The sequence below is a fragment of the Hakea prostrata genome, chromosome 3, assembly GCF_041222555.1.
Source record: "Hakea prostrata isolate BN-2017 chromosome 3, UWA_Hpros_2, whole genome shotgun sequence".
In the NCBI taxonomy this organism is placed as follows: Eukaryota; Viridiplantae; Streptophyta; class Magnoliopsida; order Proteales; family Proteaceae; genus Hakea; species Hakea prostrata.
The window spans coordinates 2761929-2781617 of record NC_142602.1 but is presented as its reverse complement, the minus strand read 5'-3'; the positions used below and the strand labels follow the sequence as shown (position 1 = coordinate 2781617).

At 37.0% G+C, this 19689-nt stretch overlaps 4 protein-coding genes across 4 annotated transcripts; 1 reads left to right on the top strand and 3 right to left on the bottom strand.

Moving 5' to 3' along the window:
* Positions 1 to 914: 914 nt before the first annotated feature.
* LOC149020011 (F-box/kelch-repeat protein At1g67480-like) lies at positions 915 to 5227 on the bottom strand. Its single transcript, XM_089146859.1, is given in 4 exon segments — positions 915 to 1577; positions 1580 to 1680; positions 3500 to 4329; positions 5180 to 5227. Coding segments are annotated over 3 exon segments (1083 nt in total). The 5' UTR covers positions 3955 to 4329; positions 5180 to 5227; the 3' UTR covers positions 915 to 1050.
* Positions 5228 to 7305: 2078 nt separating this feature from the next.
* Positions 7306 to 11905, bottom strand: EMB1688 (Minichromosome maintenance (MCM2/3/5) family protein). Its single transcript, XM_089148010.1, has 5 exons — positions 10959 to 11905; positions 10129 to 10350; positions 9843 to 10037; positions 9539 to 9732; positions 7306 to 8039 (listed from the first exon to the last, which is right to left on the bottom strand). Exons 1-5 carry the CDS (start codon positions 11625 to 11627, stop codon positions 7844 to 7846), a joined length of 1476 nt encoding a protein of 491 aa, XP_089004136.1. The 5' UTR covers positions 11628 to 11905; the 3' UTR covers positions 7306 to 7843.
* A 2157-nt stretch (positions 11906 to 14062) lies between these two features.
* LOC149020009 (uncharacterized protein At4g15970-like) lies at positions 14063 to 16199 on the top strand. The gene is made up of 3 exons (XM_089146858.1): positions 14063 to 14397; positions 15086 to 15451; positions 15549 to 16199. The coding sequence occupies exons 1-3, from the start codon at positions 14275 to 14277 to the stop codon at positions 16050 to 16052; spliced, it is 993 nt and encodes a 330-aa protein (XP_089002984.1). The 5' UTR covers positions 14063 to 14274; the 3' UTR covers positions 16053 to 16199.
* Positions 16200 to 18380: 2181 nt separating this feature from the next.
* On the bottom strand, positions 18381 to 19674 carry LOC149020008 (Microsomal signal peptidase 12 kDa subunit (SPC12)). Its single transcript, XM_089148009.1, has 2 exons — positions 19569 to 19674; positions 18381 to 19048 (listed from the first exon to the last, which is right to left on the bottom strand). The coding sequence occupies exon 2, from the start codon at positions 19046 to 19048 to the stop codon at positions 18767 to 18769; it is 282 nt and encodes a 93-aa protein (XP_089004135.1). The 5' UTR covers positions 19569 to 19674; the 3' UTR covers positions 18381 to 18766.
* Positions 19675 to 19689: the final 15 nt, after the last annotated feature.

Sequence of the window (19689 nt, the reverse complement as noted above, 5' to 3'; positions counted from 1 at the left end):
TAACTTCTTTATCTAGTTAGTGTGTTTTTACACTTTAAGAAATAGACGGTCGAGATCGATTAATTGTGCGGCACTGAAGTCAAACTCATTGGTGCATTTGAATTAAAGTCACCTTGTCCACCAACTTCTAAGGTCTCACCTGTTCAGCGGTTAAAATATAAATGGGGATGGGCTTGGGCTTGACCAAATGCCTTGAACACAAGCCCATCCATAGATTGAGGTTACTCTGTCTCAAAAAAACTTGTATAGGATCAAGGATGGAGAGCTTTTTGTTTCTTTCGGTAAAGGAACCGGTTTGTACATGATGTGCTACAACGGCTTTACAGAAAAAAAAAAAAGGAAAAAAGAAATTGCAATATAACGGTTTTCTAATAGTGAAATTTTATGTGGTACCCCCAAAGATGCATCCAAAAATTAATGCCACCTTTTGAGTTATCTAATTTATCAATCAAACCCGGGTAAAAATATATAAAAGACACCCCTGCCATTAAGAAATCACAGTTAAATGTTTTTTGTTTTTTGAAGTAAAGTAGTTTAATGCTTGTATGCCAGTTAATTATTTCAAAAAGACAAGAATAACCTTAACCGAAAAATTTTCCACTCTGACTCATTTCTTCATCTCCCACCATTAACTTATTCATCTCCTAATCATAAATTCTCACAAAGTGTGGGTGATGTGGTTCATATATAGTATTTTTAAACTTAGAATGTGAGGATAGTATTGAAAATGGATAAATAAAAATAAACTAAGACTAAAGAAGGTGTTAATAATAGGGATTTGACTGATAAATTTGGTAACTACAGGCTGACATTAAGATTAGGGTAACTCATGGGATTGCACTGAAATTTTTCAGTTCTAATAATATAGTATATCAAAACACTGCATTTTACATAATTTTCATATATGACTTGTGATAACCAGTTCATGAATACAAAAAATAGAACTTTTACCAAAGAGAGAGCCTTGGTAAAGAGAAGAGAACCAAGACATTGCACAAACTACTCGATGGGCTTTGAAGATAGCAAGGACAGTGTAAATGCAGAAAATCTTCATGCCTTGATTGTAACAGTGAACAGGCATATACCAGTTGGCTTTATTGCAGAGGTCTGCCATTCAGAGCCTGATGATGCTGCTTCTGGATCATACAGCAGTGTTTGGTAACCTTCCTCCTCCTCTAAGGAGAACAGTAGGAGCTTCCCATCTAGTATCCCAAACCGAAACTCGATACTTGAGCTTCCTGTCAATGGAACATGGACCATCTTCCATGAATTGTCAACAGGGTTGAATATGGCTAGCTTACGCTGGTTCTTCCACTCCATGCAGAAAAGTCTCTTGCCTAATACAGAATGTGCTGTGACCATGGCACATCCATTTCTCTTCTCGGACCAAGTGTGGAGATGAGGATCGTAAACATCCACAACTCTTGAGTTGCCAATAGCAAAGCTTGACCGACCACTCATGACATAGAGCTTGCCCTCCAAGCCACAGGCAAAACAACCCCACCTAGGACAACGAAGACTCTCTATTAGGGTCCACTTGTTTTTGTCAGGATCATACACCTCAACACTTGAGAGGACTCTCCATCAGCCCCATAGCCCCCTACCGCATACACCTTGCCATCAACTTCAGCATAAGCAAAGTCATAGCGAGCCACATTCATCTCTGCCAATGTACTCCACCTGTATTTGGGGAGAAACAATTACAACACCTTGGGAAGCTGATAGAAACATAAGTCACTGAATCTTTTTCCTTCTTTCAATATTAAAATTAGGGAGAAAAAATCTATGGTGCAAACTGCATATCATTCCACACTTTTTCTCCTGTGGCTCCTTTTGGTTTCAAGTAAAGGGGAGTGAAATTACTCCTGTAGAAGGGGAGTTCTGTAATCATGATTGTGTGACTTACCCAAACGGCTAGAGCTCTTACAAAATTTTACTTATCAATGGAAAATAATTTTTTACCTTTTATATCGAAGGACTTGATTGCAAAGTGAAACTTTATAACTAAATCTGGTCTGTTTTGGAGTCAATTACACCAAATGAGGAAATGATGTCTTTCCTTTCTGTTTCTGCTGCAACCAAACAGAGCCTACCAGCATATAGAATCATGATAAGCTCAGTTAGACAACTCTCTTACAACGCATGCTGAAGTTCTGCTATTATCCTATTCAAGGCTCTCCACCAAGAATGGGTTGGTGTTATGGCCAATTTAAGTGACAAAATCTCTCTCTAGCTGGCTGTCTGCTCTTCCCATGAATTACTACAGTGAAGTGGGTTGTCACCAGAAACTAAGCTTGACCCCACCCCCCTTCCCTCCAAAAAGGAAAAAGGTAAAACACAAAAGATTATTTTTGGTGGATGAATGATTGAATCACTTGTTTGGACCCTTGGCCGGGGGCTTGCTACACAATCTATAAAAGTACTAGATTCTGTAGAATGGCACAGCAAGAGAACATTTGAACCCCAAAAAAGAAGACACAGCAAGAGAACATTTGTAATGTATATCCTCCAAAAGAAAGATTTTCCAGTCATGATATAAAAACAAAACAATCAAGCATACGGACTATTCTCCATATAAAGGACTCATCAGTCATAAGCCTCTGGATCCTAGCACAAGGAAACAGGAATAGTATAAATCAGAAAACAATGTTATCCGTCTACATTTGGCAAGAACAATGTTTTTTATCACTAGCACCATTCTATTAGGGGAGAATGTCATATATCAACAGTATGAGTTTAGCTAACAGATATCATGCAGAAAACAAACAAAAGAAACAGTGAATCTTCTGCTTCTTGAATCTAAATGAATGCCCTGATCAACTGAGTAAAGGCTAATTGAGCTTTCTCCACCAAACCCCTTTTAACAGGGCAACCCTTTCTTCTCTTCTTCTTCTTCTTCTTCTTCTTTTTGTTTGGTGAGGGGTGGGGGAGGTTGGGGAATAATGGTTTAACTGATCAATTTAGGCCTAGTCAAGGCATGTTCTAGTTATTATTTTAAATACTATGTGCTTATGTACATCAAAAAAGTTATTAATTAATTAAATCACGTGGTAATGAAATCATATAAATTTAATTAGCGAATAATCAAATCAACTAATAAAAATGGAGGAGAGGAATTTCCATTTAGTTGGGACAAGGCTTCTTGTTGTTGTTGTTGTTGTAGTATTGTACAAAATCCCATATGTCCTTGTGACAGGTTGCATATTTATATTTTCCCTCTCCAAAAACTGTGAACTTTGATTGTATATGCGTCATCAGTTGCAAATAACAGGTTAGATCCAATTCATCAAAACAAGTTTCTGTCTAAATTCTTCATCAACAGAGTACTTGTTACAAAATGCAACACAAGTCAACAGCTCAACTCACTAAACCTTAAACCAACCTCAAAGCATGAAACCTGTTCAACCATGTCCCCTATTTAATTCATAAAACATCAAGTTCAATAGAAAGTGGTTTCACAAACGTATATAGAAAATGCAAAGAGATGGAAGCAGCATACCTGTTGAAACGAGAATCATATTGGTAAACATCTGCAGAGACAACTCCAGTCCCTTCGAAAACCAAATAGCCAGCCATAATGAGAAGCTTTCCACCAATGACAACCACTCCAAAACCAGCTTTTGCTGGACCAGGCATAGGAGGAAGATGGTATTGTTCATTTCCAAAGCAACTCAGCACCTCCCAGTGGCTCCCCTTTCCATCTGCATCACCAGTTAAGACATAAAGCCATTCCTGAACCCTCCCAGCCTGTTTCCTCAAAGTACCAAATTCCCTGCTTAGGATAAATGATCTCCACTGCTTGCACACAGCACTCACTGCTGGAAAATTAGTAGGGGGAACAAAAGCAAGGCAGTACTTTGCCACATCATCAGGGAGGCCAGGTAAGATAGGGCTGTAAACCTCTTTAGGTGCTTGAAAAGTGAATTGACGATCTATTTTTGAACGACCTGGCATACCTTCTTGGACTGTGGTGGAAAAACACACCTCCAAATCTGTGAATGGCCTCTTGCTGTTCACAAAACTAGGAATTCTCTAGATTGAGCAGTTGGATTAATTGAAAAACAGTATAAGAACAGGGGTCCGTTATCACTGATCAGCAGAAATATGATTAAAGAAATTCATGGTTAGCATCACGTATGGGGATTTTAAGAGGCCAATGCATGAAATATATCAGAGAGTAGAGAATCTGAATCATAAATGACAAGGATTTTGTGGGCTTTTCCCCTATTTCATGTTCCATGCCAGGGCACCTCTTGCTTGTGGATCTGCTGAAACTAAGACCGATTATGTTGAATGAACTGCACAATGCTCTCCACACTGCCCAAATATCTACAAAATAAAGAACACCACCAAGAAATTAGTAACATATAAGACACGAAAGGAACAGCAAGCAAACAGCATCACTCAATTCTACAAAACTTTAGAATGTTTAGTCCCCTGTAACTTCCATTTTACCAAAATTTACAACCTCCTGAAACAAATCTAATCATATTAGCCATCTCCTTCACCAACCTCTCCATGGAGCTGCAGCTCAAAAGCCTTGACACTATTCATATCCTTCAGCCAATTAAAGTTTCAGGGGAGAAAAATGAGAAGATATCTCTGTAAAGAGATGATTCTAAAATCATACACAATTCATATCAATCATATTATTAAATTGAAAACCGCAACAGACTAACCTTTAGCAGGAGAAAATATTTAACGAAGAATAAATACACTATTGCTTTATCAAGGTACTTTGTAAGGTCTCTAATTGATTGATAGTTTTAACATTTTGATGATACCATAACTAGAGAGATACTGGAAGAACCCTCGAAGACCGAAAGAGAGGTAGAGGGAGGAGGAGAAAAGGTGAGAATTGTGAACCATGATAGTGAAATTCTAAGAAAAATAAAAATCTCGCTGACAACACCTGGTAGCGGAACTATATCAAGGAAGAAACAAAATTCAGATCCACTTTAATTTAACAATAATAAATGATGAATTAAGAGATTTGTGAGGCAGACTAAAACTAGGACACAACCAAACCAGGAAGAGAATAAAAACTAACTGCGGAAAAGATAAACCATCAAAAGTATTTCAAAAGCGCAAACAAACAAACAATATAACTGCAGCAAGAACATGTTAACAACCATTACTAAGTGAAAAGACAACAACTGAAGCTAAAAGCCAAAAGTACCTGAAGGAATCAAGAATGTCTTTGGAGCTTCAGTTACCTTACAGTTCGATAAGGAAATCTTGATTCAAAGTGGAAGGAAACGAATAGATTTAAAGGCCAAGTACTCACCAACAGTGTCAGGAAATCTACACGTCATGGATATTACAGGCAAGACGTCAATAAGAATTCTGGATTTTATGTTCTTAGAAGTTTATCTTTTAAATAAATTTTCTGATTTTTTTTAAAAGGGTAAAAATAGAAGTTCCTGGAGATTTCAAATATTTAGAGATTCCAAATTTATAGAAGTCACAATTTATAAAATTAATTGTTTGGTTAACTAAATATGTGAAATGAAATCAGTGGTTTCATCAGTGATTTTTGTGAAATGTACAAATGTTTAGCATTTTTATAGTAATAATGAAATCTCTAGATTCACCATTGCCTATGAGTCTCTAGATTTCATGAATCTATAAATTTTCACAACCAATCGGGTATAAATATCGTATTTATGAATTCCAAAGATTTCAAAGATTCATCAACCAAACAAGCCCTTATTAACAAATGAAAAATATCTACCACATGTTAATTTTCTTTTCTATTTTTGAGGGCCAAGCATGAATTTTTTGTACACAAAGAGAGAAATGAAACATGCTAAAACATCAAACAAATACATGAATATCACTTTTGAAAATTTAATCTTGACAAGAAATATTATTATTCATTAAGAAACAAAAAATCACAAAAAGACAGGACTCGACATAAAGACAATCTAAATTCTAAAGTCTTCAAATTATTGAATATTATTGAACAAAGTACTCTATAACCTATTTTATACAAAGTTATTTTTTCTTTTGACCCTGAAGGACAAAATATTGTTGCAGGTGTCAGCATTTTTTTATTTAAATTAAACGACGTTAATAGATGTAAAGAGTTTTCTTTTCACCTTAAATTAGGTGCTAAACACTTTTTTGTGATTAATTAAAAATTTATGAGTTATAGTATAATGACTTTTCCTAATAATAATGGTAAAAGATACTTTTGGAACTCATGCCTCATGACATTTGAAGTGTTGACTTTGATTATTATCATTAGGTTAGAATCTTTAATAACATCATATTGTTAATAACATCATATTGTCGGGAGATTCGTATTAACAAGATATTATCATTTAAGAGTTGAACTTTCTTTTAAACTTATCTACAACTATTGAAATATTTTCTTATAAGATTGGGGAATGAAGGTAATACATTTGTCTATGAATTTTCTTATTCTAAATGGTAATAAATTAAAATATTCAATGTACCCAAAAATTAGAATATTCATTGAACATAAGAAAGTGCAATGAAAACTAAGATTTTTTTAAAGTCTTGGGTATTTAATAAATAAATTGCTCACATTCATACAGAAAGGCAGAATCTTCTTAAAAATGGATGATATTTTGGTATGTTTGGTTATTATTTTAAGACCAGAAGATTTTTGACATTAAACAACAATCAACAGATTCATGATCTTTCACAAATAATTAATATTTTCAAATATTGGTGATATTTTGATATGTTTATTTAATGTTTATGTGATTGCTTTGGTATACTTCTTTCATGACATTTTTATATTGGATTCATGGTATACTTCTTTCATGGCATTTTTTATTGGCTACATGTTATGCATTGTTATACTATTTTCTTCTCTATTATGTATCATATTTCTTAGTTTTTATACACCGTTTTCTTCTTTATTTCATATCATTATTAATACATTTTTTTCTTAAGCTTTTATTATTATTATCATAATTATTTTAATTTTGGGTCCACTTCAGATAGAGATTCTCTTATCCAAAAGAGAAAAAAATCCAAGCTAAATATAAGAAAATTAAAAATATATTTTCCATAATTGGAGAAAAAGATAATATCATTTACTTCTGAGTTCGCGACTCTAACGGGGGAGCACTTCTTGACCACAAAATACAAAGAGGGCCACACGATACTATTGTAGGTCCGGCCTCTCTTAAAAAAAAAAAAAATAAAAAAAAAAAAAATAAAAAATAAAAAACTAAAAAACTTGTGAACCCCACTCGATTTTGTGGGTGAGAAATGTAAGGAAAGTTGATCTAAACTCCGTTTACTAGGTGTTATTTCCTTCACGGTCAAGGATTTAGGGTGATCTCACATGAGCTAGGTTTCTACGTCATCCTAAGGTGAGACGGGTTAGTTAGGATCGGCAAAAACGAGAATGACGATGATCCCGAGTCAACTCGGCCATTACTTGCATAACTGAACCAGACTCATATTGGCGAGTTACAGTTTTTTTGTTATAACAAAGGTGCTTTACATATATGAAAATTGGGGATGGGGATATCACAAATGCTGCCGCAAAGGTTGAACCCACAACTTCTCCACTGAGAGGTGAGGTTCTCAACCACTCCACTAACCCTCCATTGGCTGAGTTACAGTTGGTTCTTTGGTAGGTCCAACAAACCAATGAGAAGAAGACACATGGCCGATGAAAATGACAATTTGCCATTAAACTAGATTTCGATGTAAAATCATGAACAGCTCACTTTTTGGACATTACCAACCTGTATCAACATGAAGGGCGTCACTATTTTCTTGCAAGGAGAGAGGAGAAGAATCCTGGAAAATCCCTATATACAATGTGAGATTGATCATAGATGCTACAGAGGGCTTCCTAACTGTTTTCATGTCCAGTGGCTCCTAGAACAGTACCATCCCTAACATTTACCAAGTTGTCGTCATCATCCTCATCTATATCATCCAGTTCCTCAAGTATGGACTGGTTGATCCGCTTCCGAGATTGTCTCCTGTGCTTCTTCATTTCCAGCCTAGGCTCTGCTTGTTGGATGCCCATGTCGCCCACCTTGTACCTGGAAAATGGAAACAATTTCATAATTTCTGATTTCAGCTACTTACAGTAATGCTGAATTGAGTCGGTGCAAACTCTATAATTTCTTTTGAGCACCAATGATGGACAATCTTTCAGGCAATAGGAAAATTTTCAAACAGTGGAACAGAATGATCAAGGCTTGCGCTATTCTCCAAGTTGGACAGCTTAAATGACTTGCATATGACAAGAACCATGGTCTGGGGTTGCTACAGGTTTTTCTCAGATGTAAATGCCATATTATTGAATAAATGCATAAATTGAAGGAATTCATGATTTGGATTATGAGTTTGATTTTCTAAGGGATTACAGGAATCGAATAGCAGTGTATTCAGGAGAATGGTAAGGATTGTGCACAATGCAACCAAGATTTTCTAATTCTTGTGAATAAGATTGGTCTGATCAAGTTCCTTCAGTTTTATTGCAGCTGTAGACTGTCCTAACATAACTTAGATTATATATCTGTTGTTTATTTTCTTTCTATTAGCAGAGACTGATTCATTATGTATCTGTTAGGAACAACTGGTAGAATCCCCATTATCAAAAGAAATAACTGGTGGAATTCCCTACAATGAGACCCTATCCTATGGTTGATTCACCTCTGGTTCACACACGCACATACACTGCATTCAAATGGCACAAACGAGATCTCAAAAAGAAATGAGAATGGCCAATACTACAAACCCAGCAATAGAACTCCATTACAGAATCTCCTAGACCTGAAAACACCATTCAACATGCCCCAACTGAGGGTCCCCTCCCCCCAAGCGAGTTTGCCCTACACAAAACACAAATTCAATCCCCCCCTTGCCTATTCCCTCTTGACTCTAACATAGCCCCAACAAATCCCCACAAATATAACAACTTTCCACATAGGCCAACATAAGAGTGGCTGCTCTTGTCCCACCCCCCAAAAAAAAAAAGGTTATTTTGATACCCTACAACTCCCCTATCCCAACACCCTCAACTTTAGTGTCTTGACAATATCTAATAGAAAATAGGTCATCTTAATATCAGAAAGAAGATAAAACATGATGAAATGGCTTTCTTTTCAAACAATAGCTACACAATTATGTCCAGAGATACTTTAATCTGTCAAACAAGTTTATCTAATTAGAAAACAGTATCCATTATGGAAGATTGAGGACCAAGTACACTTCCATTTTGACAAGGATCCTAGGTATAGTTTCTAGTTCGAGAATTATTTTTCTAATTTGAAGTTTTAACCCTGAACCCTAATCTCTAATTTAACTCTAGTGTGTCCATTTCTTATATTACTCTTTCAAGTCCACTCATCCATTTCAACATTCTCAAATCACATAAAAACATAAGCATAAAAGGTTAACGCAATTTCTACCTATCAAAGCGAGAATTGGCAGAACTCACAGTCCAAACCAACAGCAAACATAAAACCGGGGGGGGGGGGGAGAAAAAAAAGTAACCGAAAGTTAAATTTACCACTTCCATTCACAATGGACATACCTCACGTCACCTTCCCTTTTTGTTCCCAGTGTCCTCAACTGGAATTCTTCTCTGATTTTGATCTCATCAAGCAGTTGAAGATAGTATGGATATCTTTCCCAGTCCCCATTCACCACACAACCACGCTCACCAAGATGTAGGCAATCACTGAATGAACATTTCTCAGGCTCACTGGCACCGAGCCGCCTTCTGATCTGGAGACGTAAAGGAGGGCATTACGGTACCACATAAAGATCACAAACCCTTTGATCAGGAACTCAAATTGGATAAACTATGGGTAGCCTATCATATTCACAGCACCAACCTCTGGGAAAGCTTGTGCTAGCGATTTCTTTGTTACTTTCAGCAGACTAGGCTGATTAAACCCAGGAGTATCGGCAAGATATCCTCCTCCAGAGAGAGGAAGCAAAGAAACATGGCGAGTGGTATGCTTGCCCCTGCCACTTTTTGCGGAAACTTCACCAACTCGCTGATCTGCACACCACTTGCTGCCTTCAATCTGATAAGATGGTGTAAGAATTAGAAGAATATTATAATTCACGATGACTACAGGATGATGGGACCTACACAAACAGATATGACAAACTCACAGTTTCAAACCAGTTATCTGCTTCTGCAGCATAAGGAAATCGCTGGTTGCTTCTCAAAGCATTAATCAGACTGGATTTGCCAACACCACTTGGACCCACAATGACAGTTGTTTGTTCTCTCAAGATGAATTCAAGGGAATCCAAGCCCCTTGTGGACTCTACACTACAAAAGAGAGGTTCATATCCCCATTCTCTCAGCCTTGCTTTCCATGCGAACTGTACCTGCAGCATCAATAAAAGAAACTCAAAGAAATGTATAGAATAAAATTAAGATCCTATGGTATTTTCTTGTTTGATGAAAATCAGAATGGTATAGGTGGACCAGATGAGGTCTCCCAAGAAAATCAGACCAAGAATTTGAGTAACTTGAGTAGGATTTAGTAGAAACGTTACAACTGTTTGAGTCAACTTAGTTGATTTCAGTTCCAGATATTAACAACCAACCAAGCCAAACATCCATTGGAGGAGTAGTTTAGTGGAAACACCATTACTGTGTGACACCTCAGTGGCTTAGTCATCTTATTATTACAACCCAACACCTCCAACATATAAATTTAGTCAGCAAAGTAGCCACAGTTCAGAGATTTTAAGTATCATCTTGGAACTAATAAGCGTAATAAAGCAATGATCAGTGACAGACGTTCTAGTTTTTAGTTCATATTTCTCCTGGTAGTATGCACTATGTGCATGTGAATTCATAATAATCAATTGAAACTAACAGAAGCAGAAAGCAACGCATTCGAAAGAAAGAAAAATTAACAAGAACGACTCCTCAAACGAATGAGAAACAATTATTAACCAAAGCAAGGAACGCAATCCAGCATTCGAACCTCTTCATCGACAAGATCAATCTTGTTCAGAGCGAGCGTAAGAGGAACCCCGACAGATTCAGCCTCAACCAAGAACCTGGTGAGAGAGAAAGGCTCAAGCTTCGGTTGCTCCATTGAGAAAAGCACCAGCAAATGATCCACATTGGCAACGGGAGGATCGAGGATTACCGTACTCCTCTGAAAAACATTCTCGATCATCCCTCTGCGGTCCACCCAATCGATGGACCCTACCAACACCTTATCTCCAACCAAAACCCTCCTCTTGATCTTCTTCAACAGAGCCCTAACCACGCACAGCAACTCAACACCAACTACTGATTCCTCGGGTTTGTCAGGGCTTTCAGGAGTCGTCGACGAACCAGCCGACTCAACTATGACTCTCATGAAATTGGCCTGTGCTGCGGCGACCATTCCGATAGCCTGGTTCGGCATGAGAACAGGTAGGTTCTCTGGAGAGAGAAGGGGAGCGAGAGATGGTAGTTCCCTAACGTTATCCTTTGCTCTGAGGAGGTACTTGTGCGGTGGTTGTTTCCTGTAGCTAGGGTTTTGTCGAGCTGCAATTGACATGAAACCGAAACGGGAGGTGCAAGAAGAGACATGGTTGAAGATTTTTCTGCAATTAGGAAGAACCGTGCGATTGCGAAGGATGGAAAAGGCAGTTACAGACATGTGTGGATGCCTAGATCAGAAGTGAGAATTAGTAGCAGTAGCAGGTAGCAATCCTCTCAAATTCGAGGGATTTGTCCTGAATGAACAAGATTTACGGTATTTTAGGGTTTTACGTTTGAATTGCAGAAAGAAAGACTGGATTCATTTGTTGAATCGATACAACGAAAGCCATAACAATCAGCTTTGAGTTTTCGGTCATGGCGGTTACAGGGCTGGACTGTAGTAGAGCTTTCGAACTTAAATTTCTTGCACCTTCTTCTGACTTCTATGTTCCGCTTTCTCACTCCGGAGTCCGAAAACCCAATTTTAGCCACGTGGCATGATAAAATTTTATCAGCGCCCCCAGGGACCCATCCAAAAAAAAGACACGATAAATTATTTTGCCACGTCAGTTTTATAATTTTTCTGCGTCATTAAACAATTAGATAAGTAGATTTAAATTTCAAAAAAATTAAGTGAAAGAGGGAAAAAGTGGGAATAATGTACCGGTATCGGATCGATTGGATCGTATTAGTATCAGTGAAAGCCGGTACTGATATCTGGATGCTCATAAATGGGATAGAGCTTCAATGCTACGCATGAAACTATGTAAGGTGAGGATGGAATGAGTGGTTAAAGTTGAAATCTCAATCACTCATTTCGTGTGCTTTTTTTTTTTTTTATAATTACTTTTTCAACCATACCTACCTATGATAAAAAATAAAAATAAAAAACAAAAAATGAGTGGTCGAGATTTCTACATCAAGATGGGAATGACATACTAAGGGCTAATGGGGGATGGAATGTGGCTGCTTCCACCGTTCAAACTGGGGATCTTTCACCTCGACTCTCCCCAAGTGATCAAGGTCAAAATCTCGATCACTCATTTTGCATTTTTTTTAATTACAGGCAGATATGGTTAATACAAAATAAAAAAAGCAAATTACATTGTTGAGGTTCATCCCAGACGGAGCGAACGCAGCTTAATTGCAATTAATGCACGGCAGTAAAACTCCATCCCATAAATGATATGGTAACGGATCAAGAGAAAATCCCAAAAATACTTAGGTCAAACCCAGGGGTGAAGCCAGTATTGAACATTGGGGGCTGAATAATAAGTTTAAATCACCTATTTATAGGATGAGCCCTAATGTCTTTTCACCATATATATATTATAGAGGTGGGACCCAAAATTATTATATTCGAATGTGGGGTCCACATTAAGATTTTTGGTAAATGAATATGATGATTAAAATATAGATAACACAATTATATGTAAATTATAAAAAATATATTAAAACAAAGCATCGGGGTTAAAATTGTGGGAGAAAAACTTTTAAAAATCATATTAAGCTGAAATTCTAAACATCCAACTATAAAACTTAAAATTTAAATTGCTATTAGTAGGAATTGAAAGCTTAGAGATTCAAAAATAAAATTAAATGATTACGATTAAATATCATAATTTGATGACTGAAATTTTAAATGAGATCTAAATTTCTATTAATTGGAATAAAATTTTTAGGAGAAAGTTTGGGGATTAAAAAAATCAATGGCTAAATTTTAATGAGATTTAAATTGCTATTAGTAGAATTGAAATTATAGGAGGAAAAAAGAACAACGAAATAAAAGAATACTAGAAAAAATCATGAGTAAGAAAGAGATGAATAATTTGAAAAAAATAGATGATAATTGTGGAGAAGATTTAGGAAGACTCGGTGTCTACTAACTATTCTAATGTTTTGTGAGACGTGTGAGATAAAAAAGAAAGAAAAAAAAATAGGAAATAATAAGAGGAGATTATGAGAGATTAAATAGGAATGAAAATATGAGAGAATACAGGTATTTAAATTCATTCGGGGAGACGGCCCCTCCGTTACTATGTGTTGGTAGGGACAAACTGACACCTAATGAACAACTTGGCTTCCATTTAATTTTATTCAACTGATTAAGAATGACATCTATATCCATCATCTTTATCTTAAACTTTTATTTTTAATTTTTAGAGACCAAATAGAGGTATTTAAATCCAAATTTAAAAAATTTGGGGGGACATCTATATCCATTATCTTTATCTTAAAATTTTTATTTTTAATTTTTAGAGACCAAATAGAGGTATTTAAATCCAAATTAAAAAAAAATTCGGGGGACGGGGGCATGGCCCCTCCGTTACTATCTATTGGCAGGGACAAGCTGACACCTAATGAACAACCTAGCTTCCATTTAATTTTATTCAACTTTTGCCATTTTGCAGTAACCAACATGGCTCCAGCTCATGTCAGCATTTTGTGTCTGTACCAGAGTAGAGATTTGTACTTTCCTCATACTTTTCCACCGTGTGTTAAAGATGGACCGTCAACAAAATCTAATAAAGGATCCTAGTGGGGCCCATGTGAATCCCTCAAAGAGGTGTGAGAGAAGCTCAGACCTCTACCCTCACCAATAGAGGATCTGGACTTGAAAGGAAGGAAGGAAGGAAGAGGATCTCTTGGGATTTGATATTCACTGATTCATGCACGGTCTGTCCTTTTAAGATATCTGGACGAATAAGCGAACTTATTACCATATGCGTTATCAAAGTCTCCAACATCATTGTTCATACAAGGAAGGAGAATAAGAAGAGCTCATAAAGAGATTGAGATTCATAACAAGATAAAGAGAGAGAGAGATGAGACACGAGAAGCGGCTTAGGCCTCTTATGATTCTTCTTCTGTTGTTTGTAGCAAGCTTGCTATTCTATCTATGGGGGAACCCAGCTGGAAGGACATTCAAATCATTGGAAACTCAATCTGTAAGCCCCCTTCTTTCCTTTCTCTAATTTTCTATCATCTGTTTCTTTCAACTCAAAGGGTGGGAAATGGGAACCTCAGTGCTTCTTTGTTGTTCTGTACTTGCCTCTTAAGGATTGTAATGCCATGCGACTAGCTTTCTTGGAGATACTGGCTGTTTCCAATGGAAGTGGTGGATTAAGAGAGAAATAGATAAATACCTAACCCACTGCAATTAGGGTGTTAAATCTCATGAGTCCCTCTTTTTTGGGTTCCAAGTGGGGGAAGGTGAATGACCAATTCTGAAATCCTATTATCTTTTCGAGATTGAAACAGATTTCATCTTAAAATGAATATAACCAGTCCTGCAGAGTTGTTGATTGCTGTTTTCCTCTGTTCCCTGCATCATTTTAGATAATCTTTTCTACAACTCATGGGGGCATGGTTATCCAAGGAAAAGTATACAACCCCATGTTGGCATTGGTGTCCTATATATTGATGGTGGTTGAATTGTTGATCAAAATATCATCTTTAAAACAACATCCATGGAAAATATAATTTGAAGTAGCATAGATTTATAGCCTGATCATTAGCTAATCTCAGGAATGAATGTAATGCAATTTTATGCTATGTTAGATTGTTTCTATTTAGTATCTAACAGGCACTAAAGATATGTCACTATCAACGTCTCCTTTTTCGTGTTATCTACAGATTAGTGAACAAGTAAAGCTGACAAATGTGTTAAGAAGAGCTTCCATGGAAGACAGGACTGTAATTGTGACCATTGTTAACCAAACATATGCAGCTCCTGGTTCTATCCTAGACCTCTTCCTCGAAAGCTTCCAGATTGGTGAAGAGACCAATGGCTTTTTGAATCACTTGCTAATCATAGCCTCAGATCATGAGGCATTTGATAGGTGCAAAGTCATACATCCTTACTGTTACCTCCTTACTACAAACAAAGCTGATTCTAGTGCTGATAAACAGTCAATTTCAATTGATCACCTCAAGCTCGCGTGGAAGAAGATTGAGATCTTGCAAACCATCCTAGAACTGGGTTACAGTTTCATCTTCACGGTCCAAATCTTGCCACAGAATGTTTCCAGTTTTGATCATAGCATCTAGTCTCCATTTTTTCACCACCCAGGAATGACTCACTGTGAACTAATTGCAGGATGCAGATGTGATGTGGTTCAGAGATCCGATGCAACATTTCAGGCGCGACATTGAAATTCACATTGATTCTGACTATTACAGAGGCAATCCGACAGAGGGAAGGAGCAACACTAATGGAGGATTCAGCTATGTAAAATCAAACGCCATAGCAATTGAGTTCTTCAAATACTGGCAAATGTCAAGGGTTTTGTATCCAGGGTACAGTGATCAGTCTGTCTTCCAGATTATAAAAGATGATGTGGTCAGTCAAATGATAGGTTTGCGCATGTTGTATCTAGACACAAGCTACTTTGGAGGATTTTGCGAGCCAAGTGAAGATATGAACGAAGTGTGCACAATGCATGCAAACTGCTGTGTAGGTACTGAAAGGAAGCTCCATGACCTCAAGCTTGTTCTTGAAGACTGGAGGAACTTCACTAAGTTGTCAACTGAGGGGGTGAAATTGAGGGCATCTTCTTCTTTAACTTCTCCCTGGAGAGCTCCCAGTTCATGCAAGAGTTAACAATTTCTCTTCTCAAGTTACACTAATAATTGGTTTGATTAGACCAAGAATAGCTGTGAGCCAGTTGCCATGATCATCCAACAAGACTATTTTGATGGGTTATAATAGGATTCTTCAGCATATAATAGCACCGATGGTTTTAAGCAAGTACCTTTATTCTGTGCTGTAGCAAGGCAACTCTAATCAAGGTCTAAATTGAGATAAAACTACTTAATTACCTTTGGCGATGATGTTTAACAGGAAGATAGGATAGAAAGTTCACAAGGATTGAGATTGATTATCTCAAGATTTTGGATAGAACCATCAAACAATTCATGCTTTCAAATTTAAGAGAAAAATACAGAGCCAACTAAATTGCTTCTTGAAGCAATAGTCTACTGCATCTTTTTTGAAGAAAATTGTTGAATATCATCACTACTAGATCACTTCCTGAAGTAATCGTCTACAGCATCATGTTTGAAGAAAATAGTTTGATCATCATAACAACTAAATTGCTTTTTTATGCAATTATTGCAGCATTTTTTTTTCTAGGTATGCCCTACAGTAGAAGCATCCCAACAAGAAAAATATTCCCCTAATATTGATAAATTCTTCCCATCATTGACAGAAAATGGAAACTAGTTCTTGTCATTTTCCCTATGCTTTCAATAGCTAATTGTATTAGTGCTCAGTGACCATTCTCCTCCTCCCCCCACATTGTGAATTGGAAAGTATTAGCCATAGCGGAAGTTCCACAGCAGTACAGGCAACTTAAAGATCTTGATTTGAGCAGAAATCCAATGAATGGTTTTCTTTGTTTTCTGAATTTTGTTTCTCAACCGATGCTCCCACGACGCAAAAGAAAAAAACCACCGAAGCCCAGAAAGGTTAGTTGTTGAACTGCTAGGAGTTAGTAGTTTCTCATATCTCCCAGAGCATAAAATTCCAGGGAATTAGTTTGATGCAGGAACAGGGTTTTCTTTCCAATCTATTGAGGATACTCTGAAAGGCAGAACCCACTGATATGACTGCATTCACGTACATCGAACAACAATGGGAAATCAAACACTATAATGGAAAAAGATGAGGATATTCTAATGGAAAATCAAACACTAATGTAATCAGGATACTCTGAGGTAAGGAGCAACACTAATGGAGGATTCAACTATGTAAAATCAAACACCATAGCTATCATTTTCTTCAAATACTGGCAAATGTCAAGGGTTTGTATCCGGGGTACAATAATCTGTCCGTTTTCCAAATCATAAAAGATGATATGGCCAGTAAAATGATAGGCTTGCAGATGGCGTATCTAGACAATAGCTACTGTGGGGGATTTTGTGAGCCAAGTGCAGATATGAACAAAGTGTGCACAATGCATGCAAACTGCTGTGTAGGCATTGAAAGGAAGCTCCATGACCTAAAGCTTGTTTGTGGAGACTGGAGGAACTTCCTAAACTTCTCCTTGTAGAGCTCCAAGTTTATGCAAGCGTTAGCAATTCCTCTTCCTAGCATGTCTACATTAAGGAGTTACACTAATAGTTGGTTTAATTAGAACAAAAATAACTCTGAACTGGTTGCCAGGATCCTCCAACCAGAATATTTCCATGGGTTATAATACAAATCTTCTGCATAGAATAGCACTGATGGTTTTTATCAACTACCTTTATTCTTTGCTGTAGCAAGGCAAATTAATCAAGGTCTAAATTTAAATAAAACTTGTTAATTACCTTCAGCGATGATGTTTAACAGGAACATAGGAAAAAGTTCACAAGGATTGAGATTGGTTATCTCAAGATTTTAGATAGAACCCTCAAACAATTCGTTGCTTTCAAATTCAGGAGAAAAACATAGAACCAACTAAATTGCTTCTTGGAGCAATAGTCTACTGCATCTTGTTTGAAGAAAATTGTTGAATATCATCACTACCAGATTGCTTCCTGAAGTGATAGTCTACAGCATCTTGTTTGAAGAAAATAGTTTAAGCATCATAACAACAAATTGCTCTTTGATGCAATACTCGTGGCATTTTTTCTAGGTGTTACCCTACAGCAGAAGCATAACAAGAAAAACATGCCCCTAATATTGATAATTTCTTCCCATCATTTACAGAAAATGGAAACTACCTCTTGTCATTTGCCGTCTGCTTCCCATAACTAATTGTATTGGTCCTTACTGACCACTCTTCTCCCCCATACTGTGAATTGCAAGGTACTAGCCATAAAGGAAGTTCCGCAGCAGCTGAGGCAACTTAAAGATCTTGATTTGGGCAGAAATCCAATGAATGGCTTTCTCTGTTTTTTTATTTTGTTTCTCAACTGATGATACCATCACCCCAAAAAAACACTGAAGTCCAGAAACCTTAGTTGTTGATTTACTAGGAGTTAGTATCTCCCAGAGCATAAAATTCTAGGAATTATTTTCATGTGTGAACTGGGTTTTCTTACAATGTATTGAGGATACTCAGGAAGGCATAACCCAAACTGATATGACTGCATTGACGCATATCTATATTCATATGCAGTTTGAAATCTAGAAAAAAAAAGAAAAACAAGCTCACACAGACTATAATGTTAATCAAATCTCCAACTAATCATTTTTTTAGGTAGAAGTATCACGTAAAGAGTAAGCATCCATTGTTTTAGTATAAGAGACTAACAAAACAAGGTTCCGAACTAAAGCGAAGTAACAGATGAAGAAGTCTCTAGTAGATGCCAATATTTTCTCGCAAAAACCTACTTCTGGTGCTGTTTGGTAGGCTTCTTCTTTGAAATCGCAGGCTGTGGCTTTGGATGGAGCTCAGCTTCGATTGGATCCAACCACTTGAGAGGATGGCGGTTGAAGAAAGGCCAGTTCGGGACAGTGATCAGTGTAGTCAGAACAACACCAGCAGCATAAATGATCAACATCATCTGGAATGAACCCATGGCATAGCCAGTAATGAAAGCTCCAACAGCAAAAACAACGAGCAAAATCTGCATGAGCTGCTCCGCAAGTTTCTGCCCTTGCCAATCCATCTACAGAAAAACGAAAAATTATATAAATTCAAAGAAACCTCGAGAACCAAACACACCAGATCGCAGGTGGAAATGTCCAATCACATTTTCCTTTTTTTTAATGGTATGTTTGATGGGTTCCGAAGAAAAATCAGTTTAAAAAAATTCATCCTGGGAATATTGGATTCGCAACGAACGATCAGATATCTTGATTCAATCTTGAATCCTGTTTTCAGAATGATAATTGAACCTGACGATATTAATCGAAACGGAAGACTAACAGTAATTTGCTTAAAGTACAGAAATTTTGTATATGAGGAATTGAAGTAAAAACCACATCAGACGTTGTATGGTCAGAATCGAAGTGAAATCAAAGAATGGACGAGAGAATCAAAGAGCATAACAACCGATCACGGACAAAATTGCAAATCTAGGTCGCAAGGATATATACATAAATTCCTGCTCTTCCTTTCGTTTGATTCCACGTTTTCTCAATGGAAAATCGAGGTTCAGAGATAGAGAAATTGGTCAGGAAAAGTACCTGAACAGTCACCGGAGAATGTCGCCAACAGAGATGATCACCTTGGAATGACGCGGTTGATGCCCCAGCAGTAGCGGATACCAAAGTGAAAGGGATCTTCGACACCCTAAAATTGATTTTG